The 24,252-nt window shown below is 37.3% G+C and overlaps 1 protein-coding gene across 1 annotated transcript in view; it reads right to left on the bottom strand.

Moving 5' to 3' along the window:
* Positions 1-24,252, bottom strand: part of RPS6KA5 (ribosomal protein S6 kinase A5) — a 153,005-nt gene that overhangs the window by 59,768 nt on the left and 68,985 nt on the right. The window contains exon 4 of the mRNA XM_027775488.1: positions 22,417-22,524. Within this exon, the coding sequence (XP_027631289.1) occupies positions 22,417-22,524 (108 nt within the window). The remainder of the gene's footprint in view (positions 1-22,416; positions 22,525-24,252) is intronic.

Raw genomic sequence — 24,252 nt, 5'->3', positions numbered from 1 at the left:
TCTATTGGAGGTATTTGTCTTTCACTGTCTGTCTCTATCACTGACTCTCTCATGAAACACACACATACACACACACACACACACACACACACACACACACACACAGAAAAGAAAAACCTCACCATCTTGTGTAGGTTTGGCACTGCTAATTGTATATTTAATGATAATAAAGAAAACTGTCTTTAAAAGAAGAAACTGTCTCTTGGAAATAGTTATTCTCTTTAATAGAACTTTAAACATTTTAAAGGGCTAATTTAATATAACAGGCCTGACTGTTAATTTTTTTCTTAGTAAAGGTTTTTGTCTTAGGGTATGTGCACTCACTGGAGAGAGACAGAGATAGAGAGAGGGAAAGTGAGAAATCAACCCCCAGGGTGGATGATCACACTGCAATCCCTTCTCCATTCTCCTTGTGGGATCTTGTGCATGCACGCACGCACATATATTAGGCATGACTTTCAAGCCACCAGGTCCAGGATTTGAACCGTGGTTGACCATCTGGGAGTCTGGTGACATAACCGCTATGCCATCTGCTGGCTCCCGGAATGTTAATTTTAAAAACTTAAGTAAATCTTAAATTTGTAAAATAATCAACCATGTCATATGTCTCATCCTAATGTAATAGAAAAGAGTAAACATCCAGTTGTTGAACATTTATATATTAAGTAAGAAAAACTCCTCTTCAATAATATATATTCATAGGGTTATAGCTGAAACTTTTAAAGGTACTTTGGTGTCATTAAAATATTTCACAGAATTATTTTCACAAAACTAACACTTCTCAAAAGAAGCTTTCTGGGGCCAGCAGGTGGCATGGTGGTTAGGGTGCTCGACTCCTACATGGCTAACTGTGGTTCAAGTCCTGGACCCAGTGTTTGCTTTCTCACATTCCCTCTCTCTGTCTCTCTCTGGTGAACACATATGCCCTATAGCAAATTAAACAATAATAAATAAATACTTTTTAAAAAAAAGCTTTCCAAATAATACTTTATCCTTCTTCCACTAGCAAGATCTCAGGAAAAATCAGTATATTTTCCAATTTTAACCATTAAAAAAAATACTACTCCAGTGATATTGAAGAAATGGTGGAAGTCCTCTGCTTTACTGGTTCAAGGATAAATAAGTCCATAGAGGAAATTATTTAAACACCATGGTATTAAATGTACTAAAACTATTAATTGTGATATAAATGTATTAAATTAATATGACTTAGGATTCATTTCTTTTTATAGGCTACAGTCATTGAAAGATTCTACCCCTTTGAAACTAAAAGAAATCATTCACATATACTTAGGTTGGTAGAAAAATTTTTTTTTGCTAGTTGGTAAAGTAATATAGCTAATACAAATCATATATTAATTGCTATAACTCTTCAATAATTTTTAATCTTTATCACAAATGCTAATTTTGTGACAACCTACTAGAAAGACTAAAGCTAAATAAAATTATTTCCACATAAATTTGTGTGCAAAAGGCAATGAATAATGTTTAGCACTTAATAGGACAATATTAGACAGAAAAAAAAGTGTATTAGGAAGCATCCATCTGTTCATTGAATTATTAAAAAGAAAGGTTTCAAAATTATCTTTCAAAAGAGCTCTAAATTTCTTTAAACAGTGTTTTTAGTTCATGTATTAGGTTGGTGCAAAAGCAATTGCAGTTTTGAACCATGAATTTTAACTCATTATAACTAGGCTCAAACACATCTTTATTAATCAAAATTAGAACCATTACAATCAACCAGTTTTGGCAACAAGAAATAAGTTTGTTTATTCCTGTAGCATAAAAATTCATGCTTGGGGATTTGACAGACTCTGGGAAAGCATCTTCTGCATCCTGCTGGTTGTGGAAACCTTTTCCCAGCAAAAACTTGTCAAGATGATGGAAGAAGTGGTAGTCGGTTGGTGAGATGTCGAACTTTGTAGCCTAATTCGGTCAACTTCTGAAGCATTTGTTATGCAACATGTGGTCGAGTATTGCCCTGGAGAAGAACTCGGGGCCTTTCAGTTGACCAATTTCAGCTGCAGATACTGCAACTTTTGGTGCTTCTCATTGACTTGCTGAGCATACTTTTCGGATGTAATGGTTTCGCTAGGATTCAGAAAGCTGTAGTAGTCAGACCCTACCAAACAGTGACCATGATCTTTTGTTGGTGCAAGTCTGGCTTTGGGAAAAGTCTGGAGCTTCTTTTCAGTCCAACCCCTGAGCTGTCAAAAAAATCCATTTTTCACTGCATGTCACAATTCAACTGAGAAATGATTTGTTTTTGTTTTGTAGAATAAGAAAGGGAGACACTTCAAAACCCTTTTTTAGATTTTCTATCAACTCATGAAACACCCACTTATTGAGCTTTTTCACCTTTCAAATTGCTTCAAATGCTGAACGACTATAGAATGATCAACGCTGAGTTCTTTGGCAACATCCTAGTTGTAAGACGTTCAATTCTGATAGGTCTCTCAGTTGGTTGTTGTCAACTTCCAAAGGCGAATAACTACATTCCTCATCTTCAAGGCTCTCGTCTTCTCTGCAAAACTTCTAAAACCACCACTGCATCGTATGTTCATTAGCAGTTCCTAGGCCAGTGTGTTGCTGTCATGAGTTGTCTCCACTGCTCTATGATCCATTTTTTTTTGGAGAGGTTTTCACTATAGGGCGCGTGCGCTCGCCAGACAGACAGAGAGATACACAGAGACAGAAAGCAAGAGATCACCCCCCAGGGGGGATGGTCATGCCGCAATCCCTTCTCCTCCATTCTCCTCTCGGGATCTTGGGCATGCATGCACACGTGCCCGGCGTGAGTTTCAAGCCACCGGGTCCAGGACATGAACCGTAGTCGACTACGTGGGAGTCCAGCGACATAGCCATTACGCTAACTGCTGGTTCCCTCTATGACCCATTTTTGAACTCAAATAAGAAAATTGCTCAGATTTGCTTTTTGTCTAACATCCTTTCCATAATCTAAAATACATATAAAATAAATAGCAAGTAATAAGTCATTAGTAAAAAAAGATAAAGCAAGAAATGCACATCAAAACGATGTATAACATAACCACTTTTATTTAAGAATGTACACCATATCAAATGGCAAATTTCAACAATGTAAAACTGTAATTACTTTTGCACCAACCTAATACTATTTATTATTCAATTGACCTTTCTTGGACATTAAGTTAAAAAAAAAATCACTGCATAGCAAAGATATAGATACACAATAAAATTGCTGAATCATACTATTTATTATTTAATGTCATCTTTTAAAAATTTTTCTTTTATTTTATCTATCTTTATAGTCATTTTCAATTTGACCAGAGCGAGACAGAAAGAGAGAGAGAGAGAGAGAGAGCGAGAGAGAGGGAAGAGAGAGAGAGAGAGAGAGAGGGAGAGCACGCAAGCCACCAGGTCTGGGACTTGAACTGTGGTCAGTCATATGAGAGTCCAGCACCCTTGACCACCACACCACCTGCTGGCCCCTAATGTCATCTTAAAAGATATCTTTGATATCTTTAAAATGTCATATCCTAAAGTAAGTTTTGCTATACTGAAAAAAGAAAAATAAATCTCCAAACTGGTTTGTGAATTTTGTGATATTACTTTCTCAGATTTTTATTTATTTAGAAGACTAATTATTTATTTTTTTATTTAGGTTTTGCCATAGGGTGCATGCACTCACCAGAGATACATAGAAAGAAAGAGTGAGAGGGAAAGTGAGAAATCACCCCTACTGGGGGACGGCCACATCACACTCCCTTCTCCATTCTCCTGGGATATCTGGCACCCACCTGATGTGACTTTCAAGCCACCACAGTTGGCCATATGGAGTCCAGCACCTTAACCACTGTGCCACCTAGAAGACTAATCTTTTTAGCACATATAAACTGTTATTTATAGGCAGTTCCATGTCATACAGCATTTTGAAATTACGTATACTGCCTTCCCAGCATGGATTAAATTTTACAAATGGCAAGTTATGAAAATCTAAACTCTTCCTCAAAACACTAAATAGTCCTCAATGTGCGGTAAAATGTCTATGAAATACATATTTTACTGATTAATCCAGAAAAATATGCTAGTTACCATCAGTTACCCCCTTTTACTTTATATGACAATGATGATGTGTAGCTCATGTCATTATCTTAACTGAGAGGAAGCTTAGAACCAACCAAGTCAAGTGCATACCGATATTTCCTCCACTTTCTACAAATGACTTTTGAGTTCCCTTTTAATTCGTTTTAGCTTCTCTAGGTTTTTTTTTTTTTTTTTTGGAAAGCAGGTAGAAAACCCAATAATAAAGAATTAATAGGCAATTATTTATTCGATAAAAATTCTAGGAGGTAGAAAAGTGTTAGGAAGTTCCAGTTACTGAGAAGAATAGCAAACAGAGACAAATGTATCTTAAATCTCCCCATTATTCTAAAACATTGCCATCTTACACCGTGTCCCAAATATGTATTTTTTTTCCTCTTATGTTACTACCCTGGGTTCCAACTTTTAATGCCTTTGCCTCAATTTCCTAAGAGTTTATGTTCTATTAGTACAAATATCACCAATTTAAAATTTCTACTTGCATTTGCTTAGCTAGGATGATGCATCTTATCTACAGCATATACCAAATGCCTTTAAAATAATTCTACCAAGAAGACAAACTGGTAAAATATGACAGGAAAGGAGGTAACATAATACATATTTTGGAGTTTCAGTTGGGGGCAGAAAATATTTCAAGGTAATATTTTATGATCTATGATTTTTAAAAAAGGCCAGGACAATATCACTAAATTCTATTATGATTATGGTTTACGATTTGTTTTAAATACCTTGTGGTAACATTTTCTCAAGGCCAGAGTTAATCAACCACTTTAACATTTATGTTCATACTATTTTATAAGTAACAGTGCTTATCATTAGAGCTAATACAGAGTTAAAAGACTGTGAGTGAAAATTTACTCAAATGTGAAAATAGCAAAAGCAGCATTTATGCACCATTCCAGCAAATTATAGGGAGCATTCATGTATTTAGGTGATTAGCCAATCAAGGAGGCTTCAATGTTCTTTAGGGTAAAGGATCAGATACCACTGGACAAAAAACTGGCTTCCTTCTAAGGAAGACTCTCAACAGGAACTCAATTGCTAAACTCTCAGGAATTTCTCAATAAACATCTACTTGATTAAATCATTTCTAGCTTTTATTTGCCAGAGTTTTGTCCTGATCTTATCTACTTTCTGACAGATAGTATTTATGAGTTAAATGTAAAATTACCAATGAGTTTTCCCCATCTATCTTGTATTTGGAAAGACTCTTAATTTCAGTAAATCTCCTCACAATAAATATCTAAAAAATGTTTAAAAACAAGTAAATATTACATTGATAAGCACTCAAAACTATGTTCACAAGAAAGCAAGGGAAACTGTTAAGTACCAGTCAAGAAGAGGATGTTGGAAACCTGAGAGGTAAACATATGATCTACTGCTGTGACTGCACAGAGGGAGGGAAGCAGTATTGTTACAGGTCTCAGCAACCAAGAAGTAATAATAAAGATTCAAACAGAAATAAATGAAATAGAGAATAAACAAACTATACAGAAAATAAATTAAACCAAAAGTTGGTTCTTTGAGAGGATAAACAAACCTGACACACCATTAAGACTAAGGACAGAAAAAGGAACCCAATAAATCTAATCAGCAAAGAAGCAGGCAATATTACAACAGACATGACAGACATATAAAGGTAAATATAAAGGTATCAGAGTTGACTACAACTGACTATACACCAACAAACAAGAAAACCTGGATGAGATGCACAAATTTCTGGAAACATATGGTCTACCAAGAATTAATCAGGAAGATACAGAAAGCCTGAACAGACCAGTAACAAGCAATGAGATTGAATCAGTAATAAACAGTCTCCCAACAAAGAAAAGCCAAGGTCCTGATGGCTTCACTTCTAAATTCTACAAAACTTTTAAAGAACTAATCCTCATTCTCAACTACACATGGAACCAACTCGAATGTCCACAGACAGACGAATAGATTCAAAAATTGTGGCACATATACTCTATGGAATACTATTCAGCCATAAAGAACAACAAGGCCCTGGAATTTGATAGAAAGTGGAGGAATATGGAAGATTTGTTGCTGAGTGAAGTAAGTCAGGCTATGAAAGAGACATTGTATGTCTCCACTTAACATATACCAACTGTCCGTACTTTATATAGAGACTAAAAGACTGGAGAACATAAAAGTATTAAATATTGTAATGGACACTAGAGACAAAGTGAAAATAAGAGTGTGGGAGGGGAAGAGGATAGGAAATTTGGGGGCGGGGGCAGGAATGGAGAGGTAAGACACTTGCAGGACACAGATGCAATTTATTATCTGTTGACGAGGATGTGTATGGTGGTCTCAACTGGGGTAGACTGAGACTGAGGTGTATATCATGCTGGGTAAAATCTCTTCACAATCTAAGTGATGCATAGCGATTTAATGTATGAATAATAATAAAAATAAATTAATTTAAAATAACAACAACACAAAACTATTCCTAAAGATCCAAAAGGAAGGAAACTTCCCAAATTCATTTCATGAAGCTTCCATCACCCTGATCACCAAAACAGAAAAGGACATAACAATAAATGAAAACTACAGACCAATATGTCTGATGAATTTAGATGCAAAGATTCTCAACAAGATACTAGCAAATTGTATCCAAAAACACATAAATTATACACCACAACCACGTAAGCTTTATTCAAGGGATGCACCACAACCACATAAGCTTTACTCAAGGGGTGCAAGGGTGTTTCAATATATGCAAAACTATAAATGTAACATATCATATTAACAGAAAGAAAGATAAAAACCAAATGACCATATTAATCCACGCAGGAAAAACATTTGACAAAATACAACATCCTGGGGGCCAGCAGGTGGTATAATAGTTAAGGTGCTGGACTCCCATGTGGTAAACTGTGGTTTGAGTCCTGGACCTGGTGGCTTGAAATTCATGCTGGCACATGTGCATGCGTGTCCAAAATCCCAAGAGGAAAAAATGAAGAAGAGACTGCAGCATGGTCATCTCTCCTGAGGGATGATTTCTCACTTTCTCACTGTCTCTTTGTCTCTCCAGAGAGCTCACATACCCTATAGCAAAAATCACTCAAATAATATATATATGCAACATCCCTTCATGATTCAGACTCTCAGCAAAATCAGCTTAGTAGGGACATTTCTCAGCACAATACAAGCCATCTATGAAAATCCCATACTCAACATCAAAACTGCAGCAAGACAAGGCTGCCCATTTTCTCCACTCTTTTTCAATTTAGTACTGGAAGTCCTAGACAATACAATTAAGACAAGAGAATAAAACAAAAGGCATTTAAATAGGGAAAAGAGAAGTGAAATTATCTCTATTTGCAGGTGACATGATTATATACATGGAAACCCCAAAAGAATCACAAAAACAAACAAGCACACAAACAAACTCCTCAAAGTGATAAATGAATATAGCAAAGTGGTAGGATTTGAAATCAACGTATAAGAATCGATAGCATTTCTATACAACAATAACGAACAGACTGAGGTATAAATGAAGATAGCAATTCCATTTACAATAGCCACAAAAAAGTGTAAGGTATCTAGGAATAAACCTAACCAAAGAAGTCAAAGACCTCTATAAGGAAAACTGTGAAAAACTAAAAAAAAGAAACTGAAAACGACACAAAAAAGCGGAAAAGCATTCAATGCTCCTGGATTGGAAGAATTAATATGTATCATTAGAAAAGTCATGACACATTTCTGCACAGAAAAACATATCATGACTTTTCCAGTAGCTTAATAAAATCAAAATGTTAATTCTACCCAAATTTACAAATTTAATGCAATCCCAACTAAATTACCTGATATATTTTTCACAGAATTATCAAAAACAACTATAGAATTTGCCTGGAATCATAAAAGACCCTGTATTGCCAAAGCCTGAGTTTTAATACTCTGGTAAGACAAAAGATGAGACCCTCGGGACAAATGAGGTAGACCAGAATTAGCATTGCTGCATAACTTGGAACTTTAATCAAATGAATTTAACAGACATCTATAGAACCTTACACCCCAAAACCATGAGATATACATTTTTCTCACCCCCACATGGAACCTCTTCAAAGACTGTCCACACAATAGGGCACAATGCAAGCCTTTACAGATTCAAAGGCATAGAAACTATATCCAGCACCTTCTCTGACCATGGTGGAATTAAACTTGATATGAATTTCAGGAAAAATCCTCAAAAAATACACAAATACATGGAAACGAAATAACCTACTCCTGAATGACTTCAGAACTACTAAAGAAATAAAGAATGAAATTGAAAGATTCATGGAAGCCAATGATAATGAGTACACAAATTTCCATAATCTTTGGGATACTGCAAAAGCAGTTATAAGAGGGCAGTTCATAGTAATTAGTGTACATAAGATGATGGAAAGAAAAATGGACAACCTAACATCATGCCTCAGAGAATTGGAAAAGCAACAACAACAAAAACAAACAGACAAAAATTAAAAAAAAAAAAACTCCAGGAGAATAGAAATAATAAAGATTTAAGCAGAAATAAATGAAATAGAAAATAAACTATACAGAAAATGAATGAAAATAAAAACTGGTTCTTTGAAAAGATAAACAAAATTGACACACCACTAGCTAGACTAATTAATAAGAGAGAAAGGAACCAGGTAAATAAATTTCACAGTGAAGCAGGCAATATAACAGACATAATAGAAACATAAAACATCATTAGAGTATACTATGAACAACTATATACCAACAAACAAGAAAACCTGGATGAGATGGACAATTTCCTAGACATATATAATCTATGCAGATTGAGTCAGGAGGACATAGAAAGTCTGAATAAGCCCATAACAAGTCATGAGATTGAATCAGTAATAAATAATCTCCCAACAAAGAAAAGTCCTGTTCCTGATGACTTCACCTCTGAATTCTGTACAACTTATAAAGAAGAGTTAATCTCCATTCTACTCGAGTTATTTCTAAAGATCTAAAAGGATGGAACTCTCCCAAATTCATTCTATGAAGCCTCCATCACCCTTATCCTTAAAATAGAAAAGGATATGAAAGGAAAGAAAACCATAGACCAGTATCTCTGATGAATACAGAGGCGAAAATTCTCAACAAGATACTAGCAAATTGTATCCAACAACATATAAAAAAGATTATATATCACGACTAGGTAGGCTTTACTCCAGGAATGCAAGGATGGTTCAACATATGCAAAACCATAAATGCAATACACCATATTAACAGAAAGAAAAATAAAAACCATGTGATCATATCAATTGATGCAGAAAAAGGATTTGATAAGATACAACATCCCTTCATGATCAACACTCTCAGCAATATTGGCATAAAAGGGTCATTCTCAACACAATAAAAGCTATCTATGAAAAACCCATAGCTAACATCACCCTGAATGGGGAAAAGTTGAAAGCTTTTCTGCTAAAAACTGGTACAAGACAAATTCAGAAACCTTAAACTTAGAAAAATAGATTCATAAACTAGCACAAGCTTGTTTCTGTCTAGACTCTAGCTTTAAAAGCAAACAAATGTTTCTTCTGTAATATCAAATCCCTAGGCTTGAGCTTCCTGCAGATTTGAAGTCTAAATTTACTCTCCCCATGGTATGGGGGAAATGGTGAAATCTTTTCAAATATAGCATATCCTGAAATACATGACAGAATCAGAGATAGTTCCTTAATTTAACTGGTCCAGGATTCCCACAGAAAAAGTAATGATATCATAATATTATTAAATAAGTGAAGTAGACTCCACAGACACAACAAACAGAAGGATAACTTCACATACTTAAAAAAAATAATTATTTAAAATAAATTTTATTTATTCATTCATTTATTTTAATTTGACCAGAGAGACACAGAGAAAGAGAGATAGAGCAAAAGTGAGAAAGCAAGCCACCACGTCCAGGACTTGAACCATGGTTGGCCATGTGGGAGTGTCCAGCACCTTAATCACCACACCACCTGCTGGTCCCCTACTTCACATACTTTAAAAACAATCTGTAAAAGACTAGTATGTGGTAGAAGTTAAGACACAAAAAGAAAATATCCATAAAACAATAGAATAGCAAAGAAAAGATTAGAAGGATGTTAAAAAGAATCAGAACTGAAAAAAATTTTAAAAATGATAATAAAGAAAACATCTTAGCTATGGTTGAAGAGGGAATTAGTAAATTATAAAACCCATTTGAGAATGTTATCCAGAATGTTATGAAAGTCACAAGCAGAATAAATAAACACGTATCCATGAGGCGCAAAGTTTTATTTCCTCACTTGACTTGTAGTTACAAGGATGTTTGCCTTATAATGATTCTCTAAACCATACATTTGTTTCATCTCTGTTTTGACTCTGTGTTTTGTTTTACAATAAAAAGGTAAAAAACAACAACAATAACAACAAAAACACAAGTTCTTGGGGCCAACAGAGGGCATAATGGTTACAGTGCTGGACTCCCATGCAGTTGATCACGGTTTGGGTCCCAGACCTGGTGGCTTAAAATTCACACTGGGCATGTGTGTATGCTTGCCTAAGATCCTGAGAGGAGAATGGAGGAGAAGGGGTTGGGTCATGGCTATCCCTGCTGCTGGGGGGGTGAGAGGTGCGATTTCTCACTTTCTGTCTCTCTGTCTCCCTCACAGTCTTTCTGGCAAGTGCACGTGCCCTATAGCAGAAACCGCTCTAGATATTTTTTTAATTAAAAAAATTAAAAACAGAATTACTATATGATTCAACAATTCTACTTCAGGAATATTGAAAAAGAAATGAAAGCAGAATTTTAAAAAGATACTTGCAAATCCATGTTTACCGCAGGATTATTCACAATGAACAGGTAGAAGCAACTCAAATGCACATTATTTGATGAATGGATAAACAAAATGTGGTATATAAATACCATAAAATATTATTCAGACTTAAAAATGAAGGAAACACTGTTATACACTATATGGGTTAATCTTGAGGACATTATGCTAAGTGAAGTAAGTCAGTCACAAAAAGATACATACTGTATGACTTCACTTAAACGAGAAATTTGAAGTAGTCAAACTCATAGAAACAGAAAGTGGAATTGCGGTAGACTGAGGCTAGAAGGAAGGGAAAACTGAGTTATGTTGATGGGTATGGAGTTTCCATTCTGCAAGATGAACAAGTTCTAGAGATCTAGATCAGCAATATGACCATCATTAATACCACTTAACTATGTAGAAAATGGTAAGATAATTTTCATGTTATGTGTTTTTACCACAATAAAAATGACTCAAGAAATGAAAACCTTAAGAGAAAAAACTAGAAAATTTCATGTTATTAAAATGTCATATCTGGGTTAGCCTGTGGCATGGTTGTTAAGATGGCTGGATCCCACATAGACAACTGTACAGATTAAGTCTCAGACCTGGCGACTTGAAAAACATACCAGGCATATGTATGTACATGCCCCAAATCCTGAGGGAACAGAGAAGGGATTGTGGCATGGCCATCTCCCTGGAGGAAGGGGGTGCTTTTTCATTTTCACTTTCTCTCTCTCTGGGAGTCTTTAATGCTTCCAAGCAAACACATTTTCACTTCCTTAAACCTCTGACTTTCTCACTTTCTTATTTTATATCTCTCTTCTCTCCTTTAACCTCCAATGTCCCCATTTCCTTTTTATCAGTAAGAGCACAGAAGCAATCACTAAAGACCTTGTGTAGGCTCCCACTCCCCAAACTGCAACTCCATCTGTGCCCAGAAGCTAACCTTCTCCTCTATGGTTAAGGATAGATGGATTGACTATGCTTCTAGTAAAGGAGTACATCCCAACTTGTGCAATTGATGCTATTCCTCTTAAGAACAGTGCTTCAGCAAGTTTCTCCTTTTTCTCCTATATTATTAGCTTTTCTGCCCCACTTCCTTTTCATGACTGTTCTAACCAGTATATACAGCTATCATTTCCATTAAAAAAAGAAACTGCCAGAGGGCATGGGTGCTAACCTGAGAGAGAGATAGAAAGGAGGATAGGAGGGAGGAAAAGCAAGAAAGCACCCCCTATGGGGATAGTCACGTCACCATCCCTTCTCCATTTCTTCATCCTTTTGGGATTTTGGGCACACATGTACACGCTTTCAGTATGTCTTACAAGTCTCCAGGTCCAGTAATCAAAACACACAGTCAACTATGTGGAATCCAATAGCCTTAACCACCAGACCACAGGATGGCCTGATTTCTGACACCTTTAAAGCAAAACAAAACCAAAACAAACAAAAAAGGCCTCTCTTGATCACAATGTATTCTTCTTTTTTTGGAGAGGTTTTTAACTATAGGGTGTGTGCACTAGCCAGAAAGATAAAAGAGAGACGAAGAGACAGAAAGTGAGAAATCACCCCCCAAGGGGGGATGGCCACGCTGTAATCCCTTCTCCTCCATTCTCCTCTTGGGATCTTGGGCAAGCACGCACACGCGCCCGGCGTGAGTTTAAGCTACTGGGTCTGTGACTCAAACCACAGTTGACTACATGGGAGTCCAGTGACATAGCCATTACACCAACTGCTGGTCCCGATAAACTCATATTTTAATTTAATTTTTTCTATGAACTTTCTGTAGTCCCTTCATACTTCGTTTCTGGCTCCTCTTCTCTTAATGTTGGAACAGCCCAGAGTTTAGAGATTTGTTCTTTTTTTTTTCTATCTATATTTACTCTGTTGGTACTTTCAACCACTTTCGTGATTTTAAATAACACTTACGTATTGGCAAATTATGATTTATATTTATATCCAGACCAGACTTCTCTCCCAAATTAGTCTCACTACATACTCATCATCTCTGCCTGTAAGTCTAAAAGACATCTCAAATCCAACTGTCCAATTGGACACTTGCTTCACCCACCCTGTATCTACTCTGCATCAGCGGCCTACCGTCATTGGTCAATGACAATTTCTTCTTTCTCGCTGGTCTGGTAAAAAATCATGGAGCTACCATAGACTCCTCTTTTACTTTATCCCCCCATTCAACTCATCAAAAATGCTATTAGCTATGATGTCAAAACATATCTAAAATCTGACAACGTCTATAGTTTACTACCTATTCTGCTACTCAGTGGTCTAAGCCAATATCAGCTCTTGCTGGGATTAATGGAACAGCTTCTTACCTAGACTCCATGTTTCCAGACTTGTCCTACTATAGGACTATCACACTTAGCAATCAGAATTATTCTTCCAAAGTAAGTTAGATCATGCCACATTTCTATTCAAAACTGTACAATGGCTCCCTGTTTTGTGCACAGAAGGCATAATCTTTACAGTGATCTTCTGTGACCTGCATGGATCTGTACAGTCCTTCCATACGATCGCCTCCATGTTCTTATTTCCTGCTATTCTAATCCTCATCCATTCCATACACTCACTCTGGACTCCTTATTATTCTACAAACACCCCAAACATAATCTCAATTTAGGACCTTAATCCTGGCTGATCCCTCTACCTAGAAATCTCTTTCCTAAAATATCCACATGACTAACCTTCTTGCTTCCTTCATGTCTCTATTCAACTGTTACCTTGTTAGTGAGACCTTTCCTGACCACCTGATGTCAAAGCGCAACCTCCTCTCACCCTGAAGGTTCCTACCCCACTTCCCTACTGTACTTGTCTTCTTACAACTCATCACTCTCTAATGCACTACATTATTTATTTGTTATTGTTAGCCTGCCTGTGTCGAGAAGGAGTTTTTGTTTATTCTGCTCATTTCTGGGTCTCGACATCTAGATAGAAGAGTGCCTGGATCACAGTAGACATTCAATCAATATTTGCTGAATGAGTGGGAAAAATCATAGAATGTCTACAACTGAAAGTGTGAATAAATGGATTCAAATATATAATTTTTGTTTTTCTTCTTTTTTTTTTTTTTTTAAAGATCTAAACCTAAGACCTCAAACTATAAAACTACTGGTAAAAAACACAGAGGAAACTCTTGGAGACAGAAGTAGGCAAAGCCTTCTTAAACAAGACCCCTAAAGCACAGGCAATAGTCCCCAAAACAGGCAAGTGATATTACATCAGATTAAAAAGCTTCTGCACAGCAAAAGAAACAGTAATTAGAGTGAATTGACAACCCTCAGAGTAGAAGGATTATCTATACCTTAGGTCAGGGACTGAAAAATTTAATGTATTGAGGGAACTCAAACAGTTTACATCTCCCCCAAAAAAGATGGGCAAATGAGCTGAGCAGACAACTCTCTAAGGAAGACAAATAAATGCCCAAGAGCATATAAAAAAATTCTCAACATCCCTTATTATTAGAGAGATGCAAATCAAAACCACAATGAGATACCACCTAATCCCAGTCAGAATGGCTGTCATGTGATTGAGCAATTCCACTCCTGAGTATCTATCCAGAGGATAGGAAAATGCTCAGTCAGAAAAACACTTGCACATCCATATTTACTACAGCATTACTCACAACTGCTAAGACATGGAATCAACCCAAATGTCCACAAATAGATGAAAGGACTGAAAAAGTGTGGAACATATACACTACGGAATACTACTCAGACATAAAAAGGTGAGACCCTGGCACTTGATGGAAAGTGAACAAATACAGAAGATTTACTGGTAAGTGAAGCAAGCCAGAAAGAGAAGCACTGTATATTCCTACCCAATATATACCAAATGTCAGCACCTATGGTGGAAACTGAAAGACTGGAAGGTATAAAGCTATAGAGAGCGACGGGAATACTGGAGACAGTGCTGGGGGAAGGTGGGAAATGGGGGAAGGGGAGAGGGAGGGGATGAAGGGGAAGAAGAAAGAAGCAAAACATTTAAGGGACCCAAAATGGAAAGAACTCTTCTTCTCCTCCATTCTCCTCTTGGGATCTTGGGCAAGCACGCACACGCGCCCGGCGTGAGTTTAAGCTACTGGGTCTGTGACTCAAACCACAGTTGACTACATGGGAGTCCAGTGACATAGCCATTACACCAACTGCTGGTCCCGATAAACTCATATTTTAATTTAATTTTTTCTATGAACTTTCTGTAGTCCCTTCATACTTCGTTTCTGGCTCCTCTTCTCTTAATGTTGGAACAGCCCAGAGTTTAGAGATTTGTTCTTTTTTTTTTCTATCTATATTTACTCTGTTGGTACTTTCAACCACTTTCGTGATTTTAAATAACACTTACGTATTGGCAAATTATGATTTATATTTATATCCAGACCAGACTTCTCTCCCAAATTAGTCTCACTACATACTCATCATCTCTGCCTGTAAGTCTAAAAGACATCTCAAATCCAACTGTCCAATTGGACACTTGCTTCACCCACCCTGTATCTACTCTGCATCAGCGGCCTACCGTCATTGGTCAATGACAATTTCTTCTTTCTCGCTGGTCTGGTAAAAAATCATGGAGCTACCATAGACTCCTCTTTTACTTTATCCCCCCATTCAACTCATCAAAAATGCTATTAGCTATGATGTCAAAACATATCTAAAATCTGACAACGTCTATAGTTTACTACCTATTCTGCTACTCAGTGGTCTAAGCCAATATCAGCTCTTGCTGGGATTAATGGAACAGCTTCTTACCTAGACTCCATGTTTCCAGACTTGTCCTACTATAGGACTATCACACTTAGCAATCAGAATTATTCTTCCAAAGTAAGTTAGATCATGCCACATTTCTATTCAAAACTGTACAATGGCTCCCTGTTTTGTGCACAGAAGGCATAATCTTTACAGTGATCTTCTGTGACCTGCATGGATCTGTACAGTCCTTCCATACGATCGCCTCCATGTTCTTATTTCCTGCTATTCTAATCCTCATCCATTCCATACACTCACTCTGGACTCCTTATTATTCTACAAACACCCCAAACATAATCTCAATTTAGGACCTTAATCCTGGCTGATCCCTCTACCTAGAAATCTCTTTCCTAAAATATCCACATGACTAACCTTCTTGCTTCCTTCATGTCTCTATTCAACTGTTACCTTGTTAGTGAGACCTTTCCTGACCACCTGATGTCAAAGCGCAACCTCCTCTCACCCTGAAGGTTCCTACCCCACTTCCCTACTGTACTTGTCTTCTTACAACTCATCACTCTCTAATGCACTACATTATTTATTTGTTATTGTTAGCCTGCCTGTGTCGAGAAGGAGTTTTTGTTTATTCTGCTCATTTCTGGGTCTCGACATCTAGATAGAAGAGTGCCTGGATCACAGTAGACATTCAATCAATATTTGCTGAATGAGTGGGAAAAATCATAGAATGTCTACAACTGAAAGTGTGAATAAATGGATTCAAATATATAATTTTTATGTTTTTCTTCTTTTTTTTTTTTTTTTAAAGATCTAAACCTAAGACCTCAAACTATAAAACTACTGGTAAAAAACACAGAGGAAACTCTTGGAGACAGAAGTAGGCAAAGCCTTCTTAAACAAGACCCCTAAAGCACAGGCAATAGTCCCCAAAACAGGCAAGTGATATTACATCAGATTAAAAAGCTTCTGCACAGCAAAAGAAACAGTAATTAGAGTGAATTGACAACCCTCAGAGTAGAAGGATTATCTATACCTTAGGTCAGGGACTGAAAAATTTAATGTATTGAGGGAACTCAAACAGTTTACATCTCCCCCAAAAAAGATGGGCAAATGAGCTGAGCAGACAACTCTCTAAGGAAGACAAATAAATGCCCAAGAGCATATAAAAAAATTCTCAACATCCCTTATTATTAGAGAGATGCAAATCAAAACCACAATGAGATACCACCTAATCCCAGTCAGAATGGCTGTCATGTGATTGAGCAATTCCACTCCTGAGTATCTATCCAGAGGATAGGAAAATGCTCAGTCAGAAAAACACTTGCACATCCATATTTACTACAGCATTACTCACAACTGCTAAGACATGGAATCAACCCAAATGTCCACAAATAGATGAAAGGACTGAAAAAGTGTGGAACATATACACTACGGAATACTACTCAGACATAAAAAGGTGAGACCCTGGCACTTGATGGAAAGTGAACAAATACAGAAGATTTACTGGTAAGTGAAGCAAGCCAGAAAGAGAAGCACTGTATATTCCTACCCAATATATACCAAATGTCAGCACCTATGGTGGAAACTGAAAGACTGGAAGGTATAAAGCTATAGAGAGCGACGGGAATACTGGAGACAGTGCTGGGGGAAGGTGGGAAATGGGGGAAGGGGAGAGGGAGGGGATGAAGGGGAAGAAGAAAGAAGCAAAACATTTAAGGGACCCAAAATGGAAAGAACTCTTTTGATTATAATGTGTATGATAATGTCTTTGACTGAATCAATATACAGTGTATTCATGATGGGAAAATTCATTTGGTATACTGTAATGATACACAGTGATTGAATGTAAATCATATATATATATAATTTAAAAATAAATTTGGAAAACATAAACACTTACTAATTACCTTTATGTAATCTTATTATTCCATGATGTCTTTTGTTAAATACCTCTCAAGAGTTTGAAAGTCCTGGATATTCATTTTCCCTTCTTTCTTAGAAAATAGGTAAAAATAAACTGTGACTGTGAAATACGGTTTCAAGTAAACACACATAAAAAACATTGAACAAACAACAAAATATGTACTACTCAGAAGTTGCTGTGAAAATATTCTCAATTCAAAAATTGTCTAGGGCTGGACATGTGTCTTTGAGTTTAAGGGAGCCAGATCTCACATGGTAAACTATGGCTCAAATCTTAGCCCCAGTGGCATGAAAAAACACATCAGGTACGTGAGAGCACACGCCATATCCTGACTGGATGAGAAATGGAGAAGAAGGTATTGTGGTGAGACCACATTCCACTGGGGAATTCCTTTTCTTCCCCCACTCTGGTGACCACATGCATGCACTGGAAATTTAAAAAGAAAAAAATTTCTCCTGCTTGCTCTGTGATATTTTTTTTCATTTTATTTATATTTTGTGAGAGGTTTTTGCTATAGGGAGTGTGTGCTCACCAGAAAGACAGAGACAGACAGAGAGACAGAAAGCAAGAAATCACCCCCTGGGGGGATGGCCACACCACAATCCCCCTCCCCTATTCTCCTCTCGGGATCTTGGGCAAACAAGCCCTTTATGGATCCTGACCCTTGTCTAGACATCTTGAGATACATAGGTTCCAATAACAGAATCCTGCAAATGTCATTATTAACTAGGAATATATTAGAAAAAGATGCAATTAAAAACTTTCCTACAATAAGAAAATAGAGAATAATGAAACATTCTCAGTCTGGATTGTGTGTGTGTGTGTGTGTGTGTGTGTGTGTGTGTGTGTGTGTTGTTTTTGCTAGAGGGCACACTGCACTCGTCCGTCTGTCTGTAACAGGGGGAGACAGAGCGAGAGAGAGAGGCAGAGAAGAAAGTGCATGCTTCTTTCCATGCTGCCATCCTCTCTCCTCCACCCTCCCTTTAGGATTCTGGGATACACACACAGATGTCCAGCATGTTTCTCAAGTCACTGGGTCTGTGACTTCAGCAGTGCAATCAACCATATGTAATCTGGCTACCTTAACCAGGAGGCCATGGAGCTGGGCCATCAACGATATATTTTAATTCTGCTCACAGTAATCTGAAATCACACCGCTGGAAAGTGGAGAATTCAAAAAGTCTCCTGACTTTGGTGTATGTGTTCTCTTCACTACATTAAAATGTCTCTTACATGCTCCAAGAATTAATCAATAAATAACATTATTGGACTTGAGCAAAGTTTAGATTCTTCTATTTCTGGAAAAAGAAAACAGGAATAAATCCATATGCATTTTCCCTTTAATTATAGATACCATGGCATGGCAGTGGGCGATAATTAACTTACCTACCTCTGTTTTAAATGTTAGAAACATTGTTTTTATTGACTAAATCTTCCATTTTAAAAAATCTATCAGGAGAGCTACTTTAATAATCAATTATAAAAATGCTAATTCATTGTTAAATTATATAAACACAGAATGGGTATACTATATTTAAGTATAGAGTATCAATAATAATACACCAATGTGTCATTTTTTACATTAATTTCATATAAATAAGGCCAGACAAAATTTTGCTAAAACTATCCTCATCTTACCAACAATCTTTATTTAATTATTTAACATTACTTGTTATTATTATTGTTTAATTTGACCAGAGAGAGAGAGAGAGAGATAGAGAGAGAGAAAGGGAAAGTAAGAAAACAAACTGCTTGGTCCAGGTCTCGAACTATGGTCACCATGCCACCTGCTGGCCTCACCAACAATCGTTTAACTGCCCTTAAAGTCTTCATTGTTAGACTCCAATATCCAACACCTAGCAGACTGCCTGACACACAATAAGAAATCAGCAAATGTTTGTTATACTGTTCTATCAAAAATATTCCAGGGAAGACATATACTAGCCTGAATATTTAGAAATGTCTTCTTTTATTCTCAGACTCTCAAGGGATTTATCACATTTATGGTTGAGAAAAAGAATGTATCAGTAAGTGTACCAAATTCTATAAATCATTCATTATCATATAAAAGATTTAGAGATTTTAAAATAAATCAATATTATCCTGAATATTATCCCAGTTAGCAAACTGTGATGTAGGAATATTTATATAAATATTTGACAAATACCTCTAAAATACAGGGTCCTGAGCAAGGAATTTGTTACATTCACCACTGTATTTCTAGGGTCTAGTAAATACCTGGCACACAGCAGATACTCAATATGTTTTGAACTGTTAAATTCATGACATACAGAGATGAGTACAATAACACGAGCCGAAACATAAAACATATATATACAAAGCAAATTTCTGAAAATAAATACAAATACATTTCCCAGACCAAATGTGGCCTAAATTTATACTACCTGTGATTAGGATTTACTTTCAGAGAAGAAGATCTGGGTGGGCAAAGATTAGCTCCATTTTGATGGGACCAGCAGTTAGCACAATGGCTATGTCGCTGGACTCCCACGTAGTAGTCGACTGCGGTTTGTGTCGCAGACCCGGTGGCTTAAAACTCATGCTGGGCGTGTGTGCATGCATGCCCAAGATCCCGAGAGGAGAACAGATGAGAAGGAATTGAAGCGTGGCCATCCCCCCTGGGGGGTGATTTCTCGCTTTCTGTCTCTGTCTGTCTGGCGAGCCCACGTGCCCTACGGCAAAAACCTCTCAAAAAAAAGATTAGCTCCATTTTGGAAACACTGCATTTAAGGAGCCTGTGCGTGTCAAGTGGAGAGGCACAGCAGGCACACTGGGGACTCAAGTCCAGAGGTCAGGGGTGGCCACGGGGGGACGGGCAGCATACACGGAGGAAGTTCAGACTCAAAGAAAGAGAAGAGTCGTAGGATGGAGCAGTGAGGAGCCCTCAGGTAGAAGGGCAAGTGCTTACAGAAGACAGCAAGAGAAGGAAAACGGCGTGTGCTGTGTCACAGTGCCAAGGGGAGAGGCAATTTCTAGTTCAACCCTACAAGCCGGTCAAGCAAAATGAGGACTAAAAATGAAGAAATTGAAGTCAGCAGCACAATGGCAAAAACAGTTTGAGTCAACTGGTGGGGGGCGCAAGGCGAACTGGAGCGGATTATGGAGGGAGTGATGTGGGCAGAGAAGTGAACATACTGACAAAGGAGAAAATAGAGCAAGTGCTAGAAGGGAATATGGGATTCAGTGATGATTTTTAAATTGTTTATCGGTTAGTCCTGTCTACACATCCATGTCTCCATTTAAAAAATTACAATTTGGGAGACTAGCCATGCTTAAACGGTGACAGGGAAGGCAAAGAGGAAGAGGCTGAAGAGGAGGCAGGCAGTTTCCACACTTAGCCTGAAAACCAGAGGCAGAGTAGGAAAGGAACAAAATGAAACTCAGTCCTAGGAAAATGGCATTATGAGATAAGTGAGTTGGTCTAATTCAAGAAACAAACAAAAGCCAATAAAAATAAAAAATAAAAAGAAAGCTAGCTAATCAAAACAGAAATGGTACAACAGGAATATTTTTAAAAGGTAGAAAGGGTCTTCCTAGGGCGACTTGCTGAAGAGATATGGGGTAGAATCAGGAGAGCAAAGGACCATTAAACCTGAAGCCTGGCGTGACAGCCTGTCTCCAGGGACTAAGAGCAAGAATGAGCTGGGCGTCTTAAGTGAAAGAGGGAAGTCACCACAGAGCTTAATCGCTAGGTTACACAGAGCTGGGCTATACTCAGAGAATAAGGGAACTGATCAATTACTTCTCTGCTTCGAGTTGAACACCAATATTTTGTTTTTGCATCCAAACAACTAACTACGTGAAGATGATGGTCTGTGATTGGAACTAATTTTGGTTCCCTAGAGGGGTGGCTGCTGACATGACTGCCAAAACAAACAAACAAACAAACAAACAAAAACACAGGTCTCTCTTGAGTAGTGAACCTGGCCTATTTAATCACAGTGTTTCTAATCTGTATTACTGTGTTTAAGACTCATCATCAATTCTGACTTTTCTTTGTTTTGCTTTGTTTGGGATCTAACATTTTGCTATTCCCCAGGGCCAAAGTCTGGTTCCACCATTTGTTATCCTAACCACAGTTACATGAAGACAGAAATCACTTCCATTTTATTTATCATTGTGTTGTCCGTACCTATTATGTCAGAGTAGGTCAACAAGTCTCTACTGAAAAAGTGAAGCGAATGTTAAAGATTTAACAAAGAGAACCTCTAGTTTTTATCATTTCAGTACTTACCTTGTTTACCAAGGATTGCTTATTGGCAATATTCCAAAAGCAATCAGCAATAGATACACTCATGTATAACCTAAGAATGATGTGTTTTACAACAAAGCCCTTCACCACAAAAATTTTACTGTGATTCTGTATTCTATACCAATAATGTCCTGGATAGAGGCAAAATTGGCCTTCAAGTTTATTCAGGCGTCTTCAATGACCAGGAGTATAAAAAGCATAATGTGCGGCTAGCAGGTGGCATGGTGGCTGGGGCACTGGACTCCCACATGGCTGATAGTGGCTTGAGCATTTGGACCCGGCAGCTTGAGAATCACGCCACACACGTCTGCATGTGTGCCCAAAAACTCCTGAGAGGAGAGCAGAGAGGGAATTGCAACATGACCAACCCCCCACCCTGCCACCAGGGCTGAACTGCAGTAAACTTTTGATGGCTGTATCAGAATACTGTTTTATTCTCCTCTCACAGGATGGTCCCATGATAATTTTTAACTAAAAATCTCTAGGCATTCACGTTCAAAATGCTCCCCTGGGCAAACATGCACAAAAGTTCATCAGCCATGTGGCACTGTCCTGGGAAGTGTTTATCCCGTAACTTTTCATCCTTGTTTACATTGTGCTATCACTAACTTCAAATTGAAATATAATACTCACTTCATCAGCCACAAACTCCTTACTCAGCCCAAAATCTGTCAGCACCACATGGCCATTAGAATCAAGTAGAATATTTTCAAGCTTAATGTCACGGTATATAATCCCCAACTGTAAAAACAAACAAATGTGCATTTTTAATGGTTTCCAAAAAATTAATTAGGACAATCTTTCTTATCGACCTTAAGAAAAAACAAACAAATAAAAACCGCATTCCTTCTTCAGGATCCTATGATGGCTCTTAGCGACTGAGGGCAAGCGTAAACACATCCATCTCAGGGCGTATGTGCTGGCTCCCTGAGCCTCTTCACCGTGACTTCATATTCTCCGTAACGTGGGCCTACCCCTGCTGGACCAGCTTCTTTAAGGCCTCCCTTTCACTACTGCTTCTTCCTGTCTCAACTCTTATTTCACTCTCACATCACATGATCTTTTGGTGCCTTCTCAGCCAAATGTCCATTACTTCCTAATAGCTTCAGAAGATCTTCCTAAGGAACTGGATCCACACTGGAAAATTCCTTGATTTTCTACCTACAGCCCCTGTGATTATATTGTAACTCATCGAAAAGCAACTGATATTTTCCAGGTATTTCCTGTTGGTCTTGATAGACTCATACCTTAGTGCTTTTTATCACTAATCTAAGATCTAACACAGTGAGTGCCATGTGTCCAACAGGTAATAAAAATGTATTGAATAACAGATTTTTAAATATGAAGGTTGACAATCATAGGTTTATTTTACTTGACTTTTGGTTTAAAAAAGGCAAAGTAAACTGATTAACAGCTCTATATTCCTCTATTTTGTTATGCATGTAAGTTTTACAGCAGAACACTTTTGATATTACTTCAGGTATATGAGATAAATAAATCTACCCAAGTTATATACAGCATATATGAACTATGTGAATTGTTTTGTGTTTTTAGTTATGACAGTCTAAATTAAAATGTTTTTAAAATGAGAAATATTGCTTTCCTCAGTTCTTAATAATCTGTGAAAAATTAAAATCAAAATTACACATAAAAAAAAAAAAACACTAGGCAATTTTCCTCCAAGAACTTCAGTGTTTTAAGATAGGAAGGAAAACACCTGGTCTTTAATGAACAGACATTTCACTTAATGTATTACACGCATCTAACAACCAGCAGTACTCTTTTTAGACAACTTCTTTGGAAGAGATTCTAGGAACAAACTATATTGCTCTCTGTTTTAACTCTTCTCCTCCATTTCTGTCTTTCCCTGTAAAACCCAGTGTTAGTAGCTTTATCAGGATTAATATTGTTGGCTTTGTGTTATACTCATGTGCATTTTTTGGGGGTAGCCAGATTAAGAGAAAGTTATCTGAGCTCTGATTTTCTGCAATGCTTTCTTTGCTGCATTCAATTACATGTACTTCTAGTATTCGTTATGTTCTCTACTTCCAAGTTTCTGACTTTTACATTAATAATACTGAATGTGCATAGGTTTGTCTTTAATAAACAGAATTAATAGTATTAAAGTCTCACATAAATTAAATGTTGAATCTTTCCAGCTCGTCCATGCGGGCTTTTCACTTGGTTTGTTTTTACCCTGGTATTTATGATGGTTCTTAGTATCATTTTTATATTATGAAAAATTATATCTAATACTCCTAATGAAATCTTTTGAAGCCTTTGCAGCTTATTCCTGGGTCCAGTTTACTTCTTGTGTCACAACACCCTAACTACTTTCTATCTCCCCAAATAACCATCAGTAACAACTGAAAGCTTGTCATTGTACTCCACTGCTACCCAAAGAAGTACCGTGTCTGTTCCTACTTCGTCCATTTGAATTCCCGCCTAATGCTCCCTCACTGCTTCCTC

This window comes from Tupaia chinensis, unplaced genomic scaffold, assembly GCF_000334495.1.
Source record: "Tupaia chinensis unplaced genomic scaffold, TupChi_1.0 Scaffold000568_1, whole genome shotgun sequence".
Taxonomy (NCBI): domain Eukaryota; kingdom Metazoa; phylum Chordata; class Mammalia; order Scandentia; family Tupaiidae; genus Tupaia; species Tupaia belangeri.
This window is presented reverse-complemented; position numbering and strand designations above follow the sequence as displayed.